The 20327-nt window shown below is 35.9% G+C and overlaps 1 protein-coding gene across 1 annotated transcript in view; it reads right to left on the reverse strand.

The window, feature by feature from the left end:
• The window catches only part of ZNF292 (zinc finger protein 292), a 92127-nt gene that overhangs the window by 23215 nt on the left and 48585 nt on the right, over nt 1–20327 (reverse strand). Inside the window, 3 exon segments of the mRNA XM_052645988.1 lie at nt 12313–12448; nt 14738–14816; nt 15004–15158. Coding sequence (XP_052501948.1) covers nt 12313–12448; nt 14738–14816; nt 15004–15158 — 370 coding nt within the window.

Genomic DNA, 20327 nt, shown 5'->3' on the forward strand with positions numbered 1-20327 from the left:
AAACTCCTAACTACTTAATCCCATTCATTTTTCTCCACCTCTACACCTACCATTCACCCCCTTCTCTCAGATCAAACTGTTAATCTCCCAGACCACTCTGTTGCATTCTGCTAGTTTTTCTAACACATCTCCACTAGGACTCAGGATGCTTCCCCCCCACCCACCCCTGAAGAACATACTCAACTCTCCTTTCCCAGTTAAAATCTCCAAGTGGTTTCCCCTTGTGTTCAAACAGTAAATTCCAAAATTCCCATCATAACTTTCATGAATCTGCATCACCTATTCCATTAAAATAATTTATTTTCTCTTAGAAGCAATTCAGCATTTGGGCAAGAAGTAAAAGGCATCCAAAATAAAAAGGAAGAAATATCATCATCTGAATGCAGATGGCATCATCTTATAGGTAGAAAATCCTAAAGATTACACACACACATGCACTAAATAAATTTAGCGAAGTTGCAGGATATCAAAATCAGAACACAAAAACAAGACGCATTTCTACATGCTAACGATGAACAAACTGAAAAGGTAATTCAGAAAACAATTCCATTTATAACAGCAACAAAAAGAATAAAGTACTTAGTAGACCTGATCAAGAGAGTGAAATACTTGAACAGTGAAACCTATAAACACTGGGTGTGTGCTAAAAGTCGCTTCAGGCATTTCCAACTCTTTGCAACTCCATGGAGTGTAGCCTGTCAGGCTTCTCTGTCCATGGCCTTCTCCAGGCAAGAATATTGCAACAGGTTGCCATGCCCTCCTACAGGGAATCTTCCCAACTCAGGGACTGAACCCGAGTCTCTTTTGTCTCCTGCACTGGCAGGTGGGTCCTTTACCACTAGTGCCACCTGGGAAGCAAACAGCTAATTTGAATGAATTTGAATTTATGTCGCTCAGTCATGTTCGACTCTGCGACCCCATGGACTACAGCTCACCAGACTCCTATGTCCATGGAATTCTCCAGGTAAGAATACTGGAGTGGGTAGCCATTACCTTCTCCAGGGATCTTACTGACCCAGGAACTGAACCCAGGTCTTCCACACTGCAGGCAGATTCTTTACTGTCTGAGCCACCAGGGGAGCTCTGAAAGAAATTAAACATTACTGAAAGAAATTAAAGAAGACACAGGGAAATGCAAAGGAACCCCATGTTCATGGGTTTGAAGACTTAATGTGGTTAAGATGTCCAATAACCCAAAGCCAGCTATGGATTCAATGTAATCCCAACAAAACTGGAATGGCTATTTTGAAGAGATAGAAAAATTGACCCTAAAACTCATATGCAATCTCAAGGAATCCCAAACAGCTAAAACAATTTTGAAAAAGAACAAAGCTGGAGGTCTCACACTTCCTCACTTCAAATGGACTACAAAACAATCTAAAGTGGCGTAACAGGAATATAGGCAATGCAAGAGAATAGCAAAAGCTCAGAAATAAACCATCACTAAATGATCAAATAACCTTCAACCAGGTGGCAAGACCACTCACAACAGGAAATGACAGTCTCTTCAACAAATGGTGCTGGGTAAACTGGATATCCACATGCAAAAGAATAAAATTAAACCCTTATACCATATAAAAAATAAATCTGAAATTAATTAAAGACCTAAATATAATACCCAAAACTATAAAATTTCTAGAAGAAAACAATCGGGAGAAGCTTCAAGAACTGGACTTGGCAATGATTTATTAGATATGATACCAAAGGTTAGCCAAGAACAACAACAAAAAAATAAGACCACGTCAAAGTTAACTTCCTACATCAAAGGACAGAATCAACAGAGTAAAAAGGCAACTTAAACAATGGGAGAGAATATTTGCAAATTACATATGTGATAAGAGGTTAATGTTCAGAATATATAAAGAACTCCTATAACTCAACAACAAAAATCAAATAATCCAACTGAAAATAGGCAAAGGACTTGAAGAGACACTTTTCCAAAAATGATATACAAATCAAAACTACAATGAGATATCAGTTCACACCTGTCTCAGAATGGCTTTCAAAAACACAATAACAAAACAAAAAGAGAAAATAAATGTTGGTTGAAGATATAGAGGAACTGTAACCTTTGTGCCCTATTGATAGCACTATAAAATGATACAACCTCTAAGGAAAACAGTCTAGAAGTTCCTCAAAAAATAAGAAACAGAACTACCATGTGGTGCAGCTATCCCACTTCTGGATGCCACAAAAGAAGTCAAAGGAGGGTCTCAAGGAGACATCTGCACTCCCGAGTTCACAGCAGCACTACTCACAAGGGCCAAGAGGTAGAAGTAATCCAGATGTCCATCAACAGGTGAACTGATAGATAAATGTGGCATATACATATAATGTAGTATTATCCACCTTTAAAACAGAAGGAAATTCTGTCACATGCTAACAACAGTTGTATTTGGAGAACATTATGTTAAATGAAATAAGCCAGTCAAAAAAAGATAAATATGTAGTATGATTTCACTTGTATGAGGTATCTAAAGTAGTCAAAGTCATAGAAACAAAAAGCAGAACGTTGACTAAGCAGGGACTGGGAGTGGAGTATGGGAAAAGGAGGGAGCTATTGTTTAAAATCATTTTTGCAAGTGATAAAATCTTTCTGCAAGATTAAAAAAGTTCTGCAGATACGTTTCAAAACAGTTTGAACATATAAAACACTACTGAACTCTTACTGAACCGTACACTTAAAAATGACTAAATGATACATTTTATTTTGTTTTTACAAAATAATTGCAATAGAAAAAATTGCAATAAAAAATCAATTCAGCATTAGTTCAAAAAATTCAAATTCAGAAATTTAATAAAAGCTTAGCACTTCCTTCACCCAACCTCTCACCCTTTCCTGAGAGAATAAGCTAAATTTCAAGAAACAGCATTTTCACTGAAGATTTCAGAAGTGCTTAAACTGCCTGCTTTGTCATTAAGCCTGAAACTTTACGATCGTAACTGATTTTTGGCATGATTGATGCAAAACATAATTTATATAAATTTTTAAAATTCCATGTTATAGATGAATCTAGTAAGTCTCTGGGCGATAGTGGAAGACAGAGGAGTCTTGTGTGCTACAGTCCATGGGGCTGCAAAGAGTCAGACACAACTTAGCAACTGAACAACAACAACAAAAGTAGTATGTAACCATAAAATTTTCTTGTGGAATAAGATTTAATTATTACTATTACATTTAATTAAATTCTCACGTCTTTATCCATGTAACATGATAATGAAACCAGACTCATCAGAACAGAAACAATGAATTTTTCTAGGATGTTTAGAAAATCCAGTAAGTTTATGTTTTAAATCATTACTACTAAAAATAAAATATTGGTGGTCACCATATATCTAGTTATGTAACAGTAAAATATAATTACGGTTAACAAAATGCAAAATAAAACATCAGTCTGAAATGGGAAAGTGAACACTTCTACAATTTTACTGCTGTTAAATTCCATCAGCTTAATTCTATCCAGTCATTGATCCTCAATGATCTAAGTAAAACGTAAACAGAGGGCAATCTAATTTAGCAGTCATTTTTAAAAATAAAATCCAAAATATTCCATTTATTTATTTTTTATAACAAGACAAGGTCAGTAAGAGCAAAAGAGAGAGAAAGCAAAAAAAATTTTTTAACTTAAAAAAAAAACAAGATGTTCTTTTTAGTGATTTTGTATACGAAATGTTTTAACACTCAAAAGAACCGTCAACATATTTAAGTGTAGGTTTCAGAATCACCCATTTTGGTATTCTATACATAGAATATACAGGTGAAGAAGATACACACAGGCCCATAAAAAATACACGAAAAGTTTCAACAAGTCAAAGAACTAGAGATTTCTATCTGAAAACAAATTCAGCTGCATGTAATCAGATCTGGCCTCATTTCATCTGTTCTCTCCTCCCATCTCTTCCTTTAAAATATTATTACATCATAGATATGCTAATATCTGGCAAACCAAGCAGCATGTTTTTCCTGTTTATTTTAAAAGGCAAAGTTTATTACTGAAATAAAGACTTACGTTCTCACAAAGCTCTGAAGGATTTATAAGAACTGTGGAAAATCTTAAGCTTTAGAAATTTCCTTTGAAAACCAAGGAGTTCAAAAAACAAAAAATGAACCCCAGGGCTTAGGATTCAAGAAAGAACTGGCAAGCTGAATAAAAACACAATTTATGCAACTGCAAATTATTCCAAAATAGAAGGGAAAGGGCTGAAAGAATTCAGTGTAACTGTTAGTAGGGAGCTCTTTCAAAGTTTAGATTTTACAATAATGGCATATACAAAAAAAGAAAAAACAGCAGGCTCAGGACCAAGGATGCATACACCGGGACTGTCAGCACCTGGTACTAACCTATGCAAACTGTTATTAAAAAGATGACCCCTAGCTTACCAACCGGATTGCCCTGGTGGCTCAGTGGTAAAGAATCTGCTTGCGACGCAATCTCCTAGAAGAGTAAATGGCAACTCACTTTAGTATTCTTGCCAGGGAAATCCCATGGACAGAGGCACCTGGAAGGGTATAGTCCATGGGGTCGGAAAAGTGTTGGACACAACATAGCAACTAAACAAGCGTGCCAAATAAGCTGAATATAATCAAATTGGTGGAGGTGGTTAACTTCTTGAGAAGAGTCTCTGCTCCTTGGGTTTGATTATTCATTATTTATGATGACAGAGAGAATGGTGGGTCTGATAATAACCTTTAGACTGAAAAAGATAGAACAATGGAGCAAATGGAAACAGGTGAGAAAATATAATTTTCAAAATGGGACTTGAGGTACATTTTGCAAACTGTAGACTGGAGGAATAAATATATTCCTAAGAGTCTTAAAATTAATACATTAGAAATATGACTCTTAAGAACCAAGAAAGATTCACCAAATATAAATTAGGTTACACTTCTACAAAACTTATCTCAAAATGTATCACAGACCAAAATATATAACGCAAAACTATTAATATGATACATCCAGGAGATAAAGTAAAGCGAAGTTGCTCAGTCGTGTCCAACTCTTTGCAACCCTATGGACTGTAGCCTGCCAGGCTCCTCTGCCCATAGGGGTTTCCAGGCAGGAACACTGGAGTGGGTTGCCATTTCCTTCTCCAGGGTCCAGGCGATAAGAGGAGAAAAATCTATATGATCTTGGGTTTGGTGATTATTTTTAGATAAAACAACAAAAGCACAATCCATGAAAGAAAAAAAAATAAGTTGGGCTTTATTAAAATTTAAAACTTCTGCCCTCTGCAAGGCACTGTAAAGAAAAACAAGTCACAAAGTAAATGAAAATATTTGCCAAACTCCTATCTGCTAAAGGACCTGTATCAAACTATAACAACAAAAAGGAACAGTGGATGACCTAGAGATTATCATACTGAGTAAGTCAGAGAAAAACAAATATCATGATACCGCTTATATGTGGAATCTAAAAAAATACAGTACAAATAAACCTATTTACGAAACTAGAACAGTCACAGATATAGAAGACAAACTTACAGTTACCAAGGGGGAAAGATGGGGAGATAAACTGGGAGACTGGGATAGACATATACACTCTACTATACATAAAATAGATAAGTTAAAAAGAACCTACTGTATAGCACAGGGAACTCTACTCAATACTCTGTAATGACCTACATGGGAACAGAAGCTAAAAACAGTGGCTATATGTATATATATGAATGATTCCCTTTCCTGTACAGCAGAAACTAACACAACATTGTAAATCAACTATACGCCAGTAAAAAATTTAAAAAAAAGAAAAAAAACTCAACTAAAAAGCAAAAGATATAAACAGATCCTTCTCCCAAGAAGATATACAGATGGCAAATATTCACGTGAAAAGATGTTCAGTATCATCTGTCTGTACAGAAACACAAATTAAAGCAATGGAATATCATGACACACATATTAGAATGGCTAAAATTCCCAAAATAGATAAAAGCAACTACCAGTGAGAATCAAGAACAGCATGCAGAGTGGTATAGCTTGGCAGCTTCTCACAAAGCAAAATATACTCTTACCACATAACCTAGCAATCTTTCTCCTAGGTATTTACCCAACTGCTCTGAAAATTTATCCACAAAAACTTGTATGCAAATATTTATAGCAGTTATACTCATTAATGCCAAAAACTGGTAAAAAACAAGATGTCTTTTAATAGGTGAATGGATAAACAAACTGTGGTGGATATTCAGCAACTTTTTTTGAATGAGCTAGTAAGTCACTCTAATACATAAATAAATGTTACATGCATATTTTTAAATGAACGAAGGTAGACTGAAAAGTCTATAAATTACTGGGTAAGTAATTTTCATCTGTTCAGGAGAGGGTTGAACAGGTGAAGCACAGTTAATCTTTTTTAGGGCAATGACACTATCCTGTATGATACTATAATGGAGGACACATGATAATACGCATTGGTCAAAACCCAAACAACTTTACAGCATGAAGAAGGACTCCAAAGGTAGGCAAATTTGAAAATATGATTTAGGAGGTTGCAAAGCCAGGATAGACTGTAAATATGGCAAAAGATTCTGTCTTATGAATGTAATGAAAGAACTTCACTGAAAGAGATGGGAGAACGGGCTGCTCACCTAACTTGGGATAAGAGGAGTCAGTACGAATATGGAAAGAGGAACTGTGTACACTGATAAAAGTTGTTTTCCACAGGGGTACAGGTTATCGATTCTGAAATCACTATACATACACTAGGAGTAAGTAAGGAGTAATATATGGATGTTTAAGTAATATATGGATGGCCTATGGTAAAAGAAGCAAGTCTGAAAACGCTACATACTGTATAATTCCAATTATATGACATTCTTTTAAGAGAAGGTCAGAATGATCCAGGTGCTATAGATTAGAGTTGGAGACATCTGTATAAACTCTCACATTTAGTTTAATATAGACACAACTGGTTACATATACAAACATTTATAAATACATGTACACACATAGATTAATTATACCTACATATATTTTTTTACTCTGTCTGCTGAGAGTTCCTGGAGGCAATGACACCTCAGTAGCAATGAGCACAACCAGTTACCAGGGCTTGGTTCCTAACACTATTCTCCACTGAAAGGAACTAAGGTTCCTTGGAGAAACAGCTGATTCTAGGATTGGGGCAAGAGATACACAGAATAAACCTGGAGCATCTTGTAGAAACAGAAAACAAGGAAGTACTTAAACAAAAACATAACCCACAACCATGGGGCTATGTCAAAGGGACAGAGAAGTTAACTTGAAGAGTTTCCAGTGGCCAAAGCTGAACAATTTGATAAACAAATAGTGTTGGATTATCACTAAAGCATTAAGTAAATATCAGTGAGTCCATACTAATTAAACAGATAGATAAGGAAGAAAAGACAAATCTCGGGCTTCCTTGGTGGTACAGTGGTTAAGAATCTGCCTTGCAACGCAAGCAATTCCAGTTCGATCCTGGTCTGGGAAGATCCCACAATTAAGTGCAGGTGCCACAACTAGTGAGCCCAGGCACTGCAACTACTGAAGCTGGCAAGCCTAGAGCCAATGGTCTGCAACAAGAGAAGCCACAGGAATGAGAAGCCCACACACCACAACAAACAGTGGCCCCCACTCACTGTAACTAAGAGAAAGCCCGAGGGCAGTAATGCAGACCCAAAGCAGTGATTGCTTTGGCACCACATACAACGAAGACCAAAGACAAATTGCCTGTGGAGAACTCCAAACAATCTGTGTAGATACTGCCTCCTCAAGGAGGTAGAGCTTAACCCGCCAACTCATAAGTGTGGGCTGCATATGGTAACTTCTTTCCAAAGAGTACAGCATGGAAAGGTGGAAAAAGAGCAATCTCACAGTGGAAAGACCTGAAAAATGCACTATCTCAGCCAGGTGACCAAGGTTAATGCCAACAGTGAAGAGGTCACGTTGGTTATAGGCAGCTTTGGTATGATGACCATGGCACTGAACCTCAGTGATCTCCCTCCCCTAAACCCATAAGCCAAGGACTAATCACGTGAGCAACACCAGACAGATCCCAACTGAGCAGTTCTACAATACTCTTCAAAGCTGCCAAGGTCATCAAAAACAAAGAAAGTCTGAAAATACTATCATAGTAAGGAGACATGATGACTAAACGTAATGTGATATCCTGGATGGGATCCTGGAACAAAAGGACAATAGGTAAAAACCAGGGAAATGTGAATAAGGTATAGACTTTAGTTAATAGCAAAGTATTGATATTGGGTTATTAATTGTGACAAACAGATCATACTAATGTACAATACTAATAGTTGGGAAAACTGGTGTGCAGTTATTTAGGAAACTATTCTAAAATAGTTCATTTAAAATATGATTAGGTCAGGGACTTCCTCGGGGGCCCAGTGTTTGAGAATCCACCTTGCAATGCAGAGGACATGGGTTCAGTCTTCCTCTGGGGGAACTAAGATACACATGCCATGGAGCAAGTAAGGCCCTGCACCACAACTGCTGAGCCCACGTGCTCTGGAGCTCTTGCACCACAACTGCTGAGCCCACGCACTCTGGAGCCCTTGCACCACAACTGGAGCCCGTGAGCAGCAGTGAAAGACCTCGCATGATGCGATGAAGATTCCGTGCACTGCAACCAGGACCAGACGCAGTCAAATTAATAAACAAAAATATTTTTTAAAAACATTAATGCCAGACTAACCTCAATAGTAAACAATCTTACTTAATAAAACTCTAGCCAAATACCTCTTGTGGTCTCTCATCATAGTGTCACTACAGACAAAAAGGAAAGCCATGGACCAGACACAAGGAAACAGGCATATGTGATGAAACAACCATAATCAAAAGGGCACTGGCTAAAAGACTAGAAGGAAACAAGAAAATTTCTATAAGTATCCCAGGGGCTAGGTGTTTGGGTATGACCTTTTTAATGGTCATTATCAAGAACCTGGATGCCAACATACTGTATGCTAATAATATCTGCTTAAACTTGGAAAGACAAAACCCTTGAACTAACAAAACCAAGATTTAACATAATATGGACAAGCTGCAGAGGCAGAATGGATTTAACACAGTGAAATTTAAAAAAAGAAAAAAAGGAATACTTTGTATGCCAAAATACTATGTATAAAAACGCAAATAATTTGAGCAGCTTTTTTTTTTTAAATTTTTTGGTGATTTTAGTAACCTCACTGAGTTTCAAGAATGATAAGGTCATCCAAAAAGGTGATGTCATCATAAATCACACTAAGATGAAGAGGATGGAAGTGCCTATGACTTCAGAGCTGGCCAGATCATATTTGGGGTTCACTTTAAGTTTCGAGAATTACACATGAACAACAAACAAAATACACTGAAGTCAGAAATCATGCCTGTAGACTAAAAATCATGCCACACCAGGACAGCTTTTAGCCCCTTTAGAGGGATTTGTACTCTTACGTATGCATGGCCTTATGGGTAGCACTAGATGCAAAAGAGAGCAACTCTAAGCACATAGTTTTTCACAATTTACACAATAAAGACTATCTAATAGCAGCTATAAATGGAGTGAATTACATAGTTACCATTCTCTGTAAGTATTCAAAAAATGGCCCATTCATTTTACCAGTGAGTGATGTTTTAGAAGGGAGTTAAAACTGAGTAAAAAATAAGTGATTATTCAGTGCCTTTCCAATTCTGAGATGCTAACTAAAGAAAGGCACAAGTAACATGTAAGCCTAAAGTTCCTGTGATATTCAAAGGGCATCAACTTGAATTATACTGGTTTAAATATCAGAGTTACATTATTCTAGGATGCTAAAACCTTAAAGGGAAACCAGCATTTTTAATTGAGTCCCATACACCCTCAATCCCTAAATCAAAGAACATTTGTTGGTTTTAGCTGGGCTTTGCATGTGTGTTGTCATGACCAATGCTTTGCAATCCCATGAACTACAGACTGCCAGGCTCCTCTGTCCATGGGGATTCTCCAGGCAAGAATACTGGAGTGGGCTGCCGTTCCCTTCTAGGGGCTCTTCCTGAACCAGAAATCAAACCCAGATCTCCTGCACTGCAGGTGGGTTCTTCACCACTGAGCCACCTGGCTTTAGCAGTTCTAAAATTAGTCAATAAAAATTAGTTATTTAAAATAAATCAGAATTAAGTCGATTATCCATTGTTCAAATACTACATCAAAACTTCAAACGCTTTGCTATAAACAAACTAATGAATATAGCCTATTACAGTGTACCTACTGCTGGCAGAGCTCTAGCTCTTCTTATCAAACCTGCCACAGACCAGTGTAGGTTAAACCAAGGGTTTGGATGTATCATATAAAAAGCTGAAAGTTCCACATGCTGTACAACTGCCCAATTTGAAAATGTAAATAAATTAGTAGTGTATATGTGTAAAATGTTAATTACTTCAACATATAGTTCAAGTCTGTGTGACTACCCACAGAGTAACTCCCGTCAAAGAAGTAGTCTAAATAACAAGTAGTCTAATAACAGGGCCAAATAAAGATTATAGCTGCACAGTCTCTCAGTCATATAACATCTCTCTGGTTACCTCACGAGTCATATTAAAATCTGGCTACCTACAGTCTATCTGCTACTGTAGAAACTCCTTTTGCTTTATAGCCCAAATTATTCCAGTAGCTATGCCAGGTGAGGATCATGAAATAAAGTAGCACAGAGATGGGCAAAGACATTTGTTACAGAGACAATGTTAGGCACACTGAAACAAGTAAAGACACTGAGCACATTTCTTTAAAGGTAAATTTTAAATCTCTGCTAAGGTAAACGTTCTATTTTTCTGCATTAGCACAATGTGTGAGTTTGGCAAAGATGTTCTTCAGAAACTGACAACAGAAAAAAGGAGTTAAATCTTTATTTAAGCTAGATGTGATTTTATTTTATTAGGCTGGGTGCAACATGGCATAATATAAAAAGGACAGAGCTGGGGACCTCACTTCGATTCCCAGCTCTACTTCACATCACTGGCAATGTGATACAGAAAAGACAACTAATCTTTCTGAGCCTGTACTTTCTCACCTGTAAAACAGGGACAAAAAAGATGCCACTTTTCCACAGGATCATCGTGAAGATTAAAAGAAACCATGCATATAGAAGCACATTTCAAACTGCAATAACCATACAATGGAACCTGGTATTATTATTAATATATTCTATCCAATACTTCTAAAGCTGAGAAGAGCGAAATGCAGAATTTAATTATAGAAATAAAAACACAGTGGTGGTAATATACTGGGGATAAAAAATAATACACCAAAGGCAAAAAGCCCCTAAGACTCTCAACCTTAAATGTTGCTCTTATTTTAAATAATGAGGATCTATTTCTCTAAGGTCTAAGAATAATGTAACTAATCTGTGGAAATACACCAAGGGCAGTAATACAAATAAACTTGCAGTGAAAGCCAAGAAACAGATAACACTGCTAAAACTATCCAGAAAGCTGGGGAAATGTTAAGAGAGGAGTCAGGTAGGAACAATCAGCTTGATGAGAAGTTTGAAGATTAGCTGAGAAGTCTTTTGGTAAATACTGAAGTACCGAAGAGTGAACAAATGATGAATTTACTCCTTTCTTCAGAAATTGCTATCACATAGCAAAACGCCTAAGCTTTGCCATCAACCAACATGAAAAGCGACAATAAACAATGGAAGAAGCTTATTTATTTCTCTAGTTAAATACCTTGGGAAAACTTAGGGTGAAATCTGAGCACTTTCCTAAATAATCTCAAGAAAATACCAAAGATAATGATATGTGCTCTTCTTCACAGCACATAACAGTTTTTGAACTCTGAACATTAAGTGTTATACATATTAGTGATTTAGCCATCTATCTAGTAGGATACCTGTCAGTTTGAGTTTAACTGGGATCTTTATTGCCTAAGCTCATATAATAATAACAAAGCAGGATAAAATAGGTCTGAGAAAAAACTTTAAGAAAGAGTACTAATCTTAGAGGCAGAAGACTTTAGAGTTACTAGCATTAATTTCTTATCTATTTTGAGAAAAATCGTTTCACTACCCTACTTTTGCTTCTCCATCTGTCAAGTAAATTATCAAATATAAGCTAGATTGCCACCTGTCAGATGTTACAGAGGGAATTCCTCTGATAAAATAATGTTGAGAAAAAAACTTGAGTTCCTCTGTTACCCTAAGGTTACATAATCCTATAAATACATCTTCCCCCAATTAAAAAAAAAGGTGAAGGGCTTCAAGCACCTCATATAAAACTTAAACAAAATGGTCCTTCTTGGAATATTCTGGGATTATATCAGAACAATTTTAAGTACTTATTTTCTCTAATCTAATGATTCTTTTTTCTTTCTCTCTTCTCTCTAGAAAATTTACCTTTATCCTTATCCAATGGTTCCTGGGAAAGAATAGTGCACAGTACCGGGTTTTTCCACACCCCAGTCTCTTGAGCTAGAGTAGCTAAAAAATGCAATTCACAGCTGCCATTCTCCATCAGCTTTTCATGAGCTACCTATAAATATTAAATAAACATCCAAAGAATTACAACAGATTTTCAAAAGCAAGCTTATCAGCCTTTAAATATAATACTAAACTTTTGAAAAATAAGACTTTAATCTTAAAATTTTCATGTCACATTACAAAGTGCTGCATCCTTCTCGTTTTTAAGATGAATCTCAATAAGAATTATACTAATTATAAATTTTAAATAAATAAAATATATTTCTAGAAATAAGTTCATATTATTTTTCCCCCAAGATCTAAACCAACAGCAAAGTTATTTCTCGAGGAAGCTATCAGAATATCCATACCATGAAAGACCTTATACATTTTATATCTTCTGTTAGTGAAAAAATTTTCCAAAAAACTTCTACCATTAACAGATGACAAATTTACATCAAAGCCTAAATGACAACTTATATACACGTATTTCAATAAAAGGGACTTATGGAAACAACTAAATGTATGACTTTTCATACATCTGTAAGACTGCATAGTCTTAGCAATATCCTATTAAAGCTGACACTGAGCCTTGCTTACTCGTTTCCAAGTGTTCATGCAACTGGCATGTTTTTCAGGCCACAAAAGACCAACAATTTTAGTTCAATTCAGAAAATGTTTACTGAGAATTTCTGTGGGCAAAGTACCAGGGAAGAGAGCAACTAGTCCCTGCGTTTCTGGGGCTTATCCTCTAGGAGGGCAGAGAAATGTTGAGTTAAAACACAGGCGAAATAAAATAAATGCAGTTAAGCCAGCATAAAATAAGAAGCTCTGAAATGAAAGCAAAGTGTCATGGAAACTCTTAAAGCTCATGCTGTATTTGTATTAAAAATTTATTCCTCAAAACCATAAAAATCTCACTGAAACAAGTTCAAGTGCCTTAAGATTTTTTTTTTTTTGAGCAACTGCTGAGAGCTACCATACTGGAATTTAGTTATTTCCTTCTCATTAATCCACATGGAAAAGTATCAAGTAGTGCTACTGTTTCAAAAAGGAAAGTTTCAAAGTTTACCTTATGTTGACAAACAAAATTAGTATGAGGAATTCAGTAGAATATTTGCATATAAACTATCTACTTAATTAATTCTGTGGTAGAGTATATGTGAGTACCAAACTACAAATATAGTTCTGAAACAATCATTTACCTAAAAATAACCACTTGCTGGGGAAAAAAACCTGAGACACAAGTTATTGATATGCTGAAGTAGAAATTGCATGATCAAAAAGTTAGTTGCAATGTGACAAACAGGACAAGACACTTTCAACAGTTATTAAGTATCTACTATACGTAGAATAAGACACTTTCAACAGTTATTAAGTATCTATATGTGTAAAATACTATGTGAAATCCTATGGTATAAAGACATGAATCCTATCCTCAAGAATTCTGTACTAGACATAGATTTTAATGTTTAATATTAAAATAGAAAAGTTGACTTTTCTGCCTAAGTATAGTTTATTTCACATGCTTCTAAAATCTGAGACTAATCTACTTTTATATTGCTTCTATGGAAAAACATAAGGCCAAAAGGTATTTTAAGAACTCTGGCTAGAGGAATAGAGAGACAACTATACTTTCTGAGATTAGCTGGCAGGAACATTCTTTTAAACTAACCAATTAATCAAAATTTACTTGAAGCTATAACATATCCAGCACAATCTCGTGCTTAAGCAAAATTTAATATTCTTGAAATACTCCGAAACAACTAAGTGCTAAACTATGCAGTACTTTTAAAAGTAGAATAACAGCACTAAGTAAAAGAGATAAAGCATGTGTTTTCAGATACAGGAGAAAAAGTATGGGCTATGCAATAAAGAATCTTGGTTCAAATTACTTCTCTGACATTAGCTGTATAAGTATGGGCCAATAAATACTGCAGAATTGAGCCTCAGTTTCCTCACCTTTAAAATGGGAGAAATATACCTATCCCCACAAAGTTTTCATAAGGATTAAATGAGGTATGTTAAATTCTTATAAAGCACACCACAATTCTCAGCAATTAAACTGTTTCTAAACACAAATGAGGGCATTTTCTTTTGTGTTCTTTTACTGCTGTGGCAAAGTTCTAATTATTTGATCTTAAAGAACTGTGCAATATTCAATCAATCTACTTAAATGTATATATTCATTTAATAAACATCTTGAGTACTGACTATGTGCAAGTCACCACTGTTAATAAGAACAGCAATTAATGTTTGTCATCACTTAAATCTTTTAAATTTTAACTAAATAATTTATTCAGAATAAAGAAAATCACCATAAAATATACCTATGTTAAATCTAGTAGGTAAATATTCTCACCTGCACCAGTGTCTGAAATTGCTCCCACTGCTTATCAGATAATTCAACAGGCAGACACAGCAAAAGTTCAACACAGCTTCTAAAAAACAAGAAGTTGTAAGGATACAAATAATTATTAAAATTTAAAGTAAAATAAGATAAATAATTCTAATCTTATCAGTAGACTCTCTAAAACGAATCTATTTAAAATTAAACTATCATAAGACCTGAGATGCAGAGTTAAAACAAAAAGCTTAATCTTTTTATTTACTCAAAAGTTTACTCACAATGCCAAGCGTTCCAGAACCAAAGCTACATTTTCACATTCAGAGGTAAGGTAAGGTCGGGCTTTAACGTAACTTTGGATAGCCACTGTGTATACCTCCAATAAAGGTAAAGGATCTTCTGAAGTTTTCCATTTCTCTGCATATTCAAGGAGTGTCTGTTTGGAAGGAATAATAAAAAGTATTCAATGTAAATCAAAATACAGATTGACAAATCAACTGTTTTTCTTTCCTCCCTAGGAAATTTTGAAAAACAACTTTATTTTATAAAAACAGAAAGCAGTTTATACTGATTAAAATATTAAAAGTAATAAAGCCATAATCCAGCAGCTCTTTGTAGGAGAAAATAATAGTGTTAATTCATCCAAAAATAGCATCATTTCATGAAGTCTGGTTTTAAATAGTGTAAGCCTTCTTTTCTATCTTTGTGAGTCAAAATGTCATCTTTCACCCCCAAATTTCAGAGATTTAAGTTATTTTAAAAAGATGTGTGGGCAAGTTATATTTGAGCAGAGATGCAGTGAAGAATTTCAAATATTTATGTTTTCTATTTTTCATGCAAGAAACATCTAACAATAAATGAATCACATTATGGCCAGAAAAGACACGAAGTATTTTCAGTTATAAAAAGTAATATTATTTGCATATTATGTTTTATGACAAGTTTTATCATTAAAAAAATCAATCTAAAGATGTTCAACATACATAAAATCATTATTAAGGACTTAAAGAATGATTATAAGTTCAAGAAATTTTTATAATAAAGTGCTTATTTTTTAAAATAAAGAACACTTTTCATTCCTTAATGAAGTAAAGAGTTCAAATATTTCACCTCATCAAAATTATTAAAAGGTAAATCAAAATGCTGTTTATCCTACAGAAGTAAGAAATGGAAGAAACTGGCAGCAGGAATTAGACACACACTTGTTCTACAGCTATTAAAATAGTTAACTTACTAAAAACTATCTAAAAGGTTCTACAATTATGCTAAATGAAGTAGAACTCTAATTAAATGTTTTTCTAATATAGAAGATGCCACAATTAGTCTTTCTCACACTTCAAGGTTTAAGACTCATCAACACATGGCAAATTTAGGTGCTATTTCTTAGAAAAGAGGGCATCTTGAAGGAATACTCCATGAGGTCTTGCTTGTATCCTCTGGCATACAGAGGAAGCTTTTTAAAAATGTGCAAGGAGGAAAGTAGGAAGGACAGAATTATATTTTACTATCAAACACTCAAAAGAAAACACTTATTACCTTGTCCTCTCTACAACCCTATAACTACTAGAAGTAGTAAGCCATCAGAGAGAATGAGGAAGAATAGAAAAGGTAATCTGGTGAACTGAAGAGCAACATATATTCCTAAACCCAGACCCTCTCCAATTTGGACAGAAGTACAAATTACCTGAAGGCCTAGTACTTGGAACTGGCACGTGAAACAAGAGCAGTCTTGTGGGATTGAGCCTTTTACCTGTGCAGTGTGACCTAATTGAACTGAATTGTAGGACACCTATTTGATGTTAAGAGAGTTTGAGAAGTGGTACTGGAAAAAATACCACGTGTTTATAGAGTTGTCAGAACAAATCTCTCTCAATAGGACTTGGAAAAATCAAAACAAAACCTACCAATTGAATGGAAAAATCTGCATTCTGGAATTGTCTTCTGATTATCCCTCTACTTCTGGGAAGAAAACTCAGCAGACGTTCTGTGTCTAAAAAACGTTAAATGTGCAAATGTTTTCACGGTTGGTTTTAGTGTTTTCCTTGGTTATGCAGGAGACATAAGAGACTCAAGTTCGATCCCTGGGTCAGAAAGATCCCCTGGAGAAGGGAATGGCTACCCACTCCAGGATTCTTGCCTGGGAAATTCCATGGACAGAGGAGCCTGCTAGGCTACAGTCTCCAGGGTCACAAAGAGTCAGACACAAATGAGTGTCTAACACTTCATTTTGGTTATTTTATGATAGGATGATATGCTGCAGGATGACTTCACTCACACCTTCAAGGTTTTTGAAATTAACACCAACCATGAACAGTATGAAAAGGCAAAAAGATAGACACTGGAAAGATGAACTTCCCAAGTCAGTAGGTGCCCAATATGCTACTGGAGATCAGTGGAGAAATAACTCCAGAAAGAATGAAGAGATGGAGCCAAAGCAAAAACAACATCCAGCTGTGGATGTGACTGGTGATGGAAGCAAAGTCCGATGCTGTAAAAAGCAATATTGCATAGGGACCTGGAATGGTAGGTCCATGAATCAAGGCAAACTGGAAGTGGTCAAACAGGAGATGCCAAGAGTGAACATCAACATTTTAGGAATCAGCGAACTAAAATGGACTGGAATGCGTGAGCTTAACTCAGATGACCATTATATCTACTACTGTGGGCAAGAATACCTTAGAAGAAATGGAGTAGCAATCACAGTCAACGGAAGAGTCTGAAATGCAGAATGTTCAATATCGCAGTAATTCAAGTCTATGCCCTGACCAGTAATGCTGAAGTTGAACAGTTCTATGAAGACCTACAAGACCTTCTAGAACTAACACCCCCAAAATATGTCCTTTTCATTACAGGGGACTGGAATGCAAAAGTAGGAAGTCAAGAGATACCTGGAGTAACAGGCAAATTTGGCCTTGGGAGTACAAAACTAAGCAGGGTAAAGGCTAACAGAGTTTTGCCAAGAGAACGCACGGGTCATAGCAAACACTCTTCCAACAACACAAGTGACGACGCTACACGTGGACATCACCAGGTGGTCAATAATAAAATCACACTGATTATATTCTTTGCAGCCAAAGATGGAGAAGCTCTCTCTAGTCAGTAAAAACAAGACGGGGCGCTGACAGTGGCTCATATCATGAACTCCTCATTGCAAAATTCATACTTAAATTGAAGAAAATAGGGAAAACCGCTAAGACCATTCAGATATGACCTAAATCAAATCCCTTACGATTATACAGTAGAAGTAAACAGAGTCTGTGGAAAATTCTTAAAGAGATGGGAATACCAGACTACCTAACCTGCCTCTTGAGAAACCTGTATGCAGGTCAAGAAGCAACAGTTAGAACTGGTCGTGGAACAACAGACTGGTTCCAAATAGGAAAAGGAGTACGTCAAGGCTGTACGTTGTCACCCTGCTTATTCAGAGTACATCATGAGAAATGCTGGGTTGGGTGAAGCACAAGCTGGAATCAAGACTGCCGGGAGAAATATCAATAACCTCAGATATGCAGATGACACCACCCTTACGGCAGAAAGTGAAGAGGAACTAAAGAGCCTCTTGATGAAAGTGAAAGAGGAGAGTGAAAAAGTTGGTTTAAAATTCAACATTCAGAAAACGAAGATCATGGCACCCGGTCCCATCACTTCATGGCAAATAGATGGGGAAACAATGGAAACAGTGACAGATTTTATTTTTTGAGGCTCCAAAATCATTGCAGATGGTGACTGCAGCCATGAAATTAAAGGATGCTTGCTCCTTGGAAGAAAAGTTATGACCAACCTAGACAGTATATTAAAAAGCAGAGACATCACTTTGCCAACAAAGGTCCATCTAGTCAAAGCTATGGTTTTTCTGGTAGTCACGTATGGATGTGAGAGTTGGACTATAGAGAAAGCTGAGTGCTGAAGAATTGATGCTTTTGAACTGTGGTGTTGGAGAAGACTCTTGAGAGTCCCTTGGACTGCAAGGAGATCCAACCAGTCCATCCTAAAGGAAATCAACCCTGAATATAACTAGAAGGACAGATTCATTGGAAGACTGAGGCTGAAACTCCAATACTCTGGCCACCTGATGTGAAGAACTGACTCAGTGGAAAAGTCCCTGATGCTGGGAAAGATTGAAGGCGGGAGGAGAAGGGGGATGACAAAGGATGAGATGGCTGGATGGCATCACTGACTCAATGGACATGAGTTTCAGTAAACTCCGAGAGTTGGTGATGGACAGGGAGGCTGGGGATGCTGCAGTCCATGGGGTTGCAAAGAGTTGGACACGACTGAGTGGCTGAACTGAAGTGATGTATAAAATTCTTACTTCACCTAGCACCTGTCTCTCTACTGAAGATCATTAAATATTATTTCCTTTTTTCTGGAAAAAGAAGTTTATATGTCTAGGGAATTTCATGCCTGGCAAATGTTAATATGGGTTTGATCAAACACTTAGATTTCCCCTATTAGTTCTCTTGCAGTAATGAATCAATCTTGTAATAGTTTTAACTTTTCCTGGAAAAGAAAATAATGCACTGAGTTTCCAAAAGTTTTGAAATTATAAGATAGTTATAAACTATCTTCCTTTTCTTGTCTCCCAATCAATCCCCTTCCAAAAAAACCCTTAAAAAACTACATATATCTGCATGTGTGTATATATATATCTACATTTTGCCCAGGCTCTACATTTCTTGATATATCTAGCTCTGCACAGGATATTTAATGTATTACCTTTTTTCCTTTACATAAGTGAATTCTACTGTCCTGAGGTGAAAAATTTCTTAACTTTAGTTATAACTAAAGATGAGTTATTTTAGGTATAACAGGGTCTGAAATGATGAGAAAAATAACTGACAAGTCACAGAATGTTAGAACCGTAAAGCACCTTAAAACTTATATATTTTCACTTCATTTATAGATAAAGAAAGAGGAAGAGAAAGCAGTCTGGTGAAAAGGAAAGCTCTTATGTGGTTGCTTAATGGTCTGGGACTAAATGTATTAATAACTGGGGAAAGGGTAGAAGAAAAGGATCACAGCAGATGATGAGATGGTATGAAAAAGAAAACTAATGACACGCTCATACTGATGACTTACAGGGGAATAAGTTTCAAAGTTGGGTTAAAAAACAAATATCTATTTTTACAAAGCTATGAGTTTGATATTCAAACTGGTTAGTGTACAGATAGTAGAGCTTCCCTTGTTTCCCAAGACACTAAAATTAGTAGAACCACTGTGGAACTGGAAGCATTCCCAACATGACTGGCTAATAAATTACGCTTTCTTCAACTAAAAAAGTTATTTATATTTACTGCCTTAATGTATACAAAACCTTCCATTTCAGGCAGGAATTCCAGAATAATCATATTCTTTACGCATAATCAGAACAGATCTTAAAGATCACTTAATTTTGTTTTATGAAGTTGAGTTACTTGCAATTCAAATATTAACTGAATCAGTAATTAGCAAAGCCAGGTAGCCTCATTCTCTATGAAACATTCTGTCCACTCACATACTGTTGGTGGCAATGTCACAGAACTATAAATCTGTAGATTACTTTATTATTTCAATTATTCCTCCTAACTTTATGAGGTTATGGACTATTTATCCAATTTGCCAGCCA

The sequence above is a fragment of the Budorcas taxicolor genome, chromosome 9 (assembly GCF_023091745.1).
Source record: "Budorcas taxicolor isolate Tak-1 chromosome 9, Takin1.1, whole genome shotgun sequence".
NCBI classification, from domain to species: Eukaryota; Metazoa; Chordata; class Mammalia; order Artiodactyla; family Bovidae; genus Budorcas; species Budorcas taxicolor.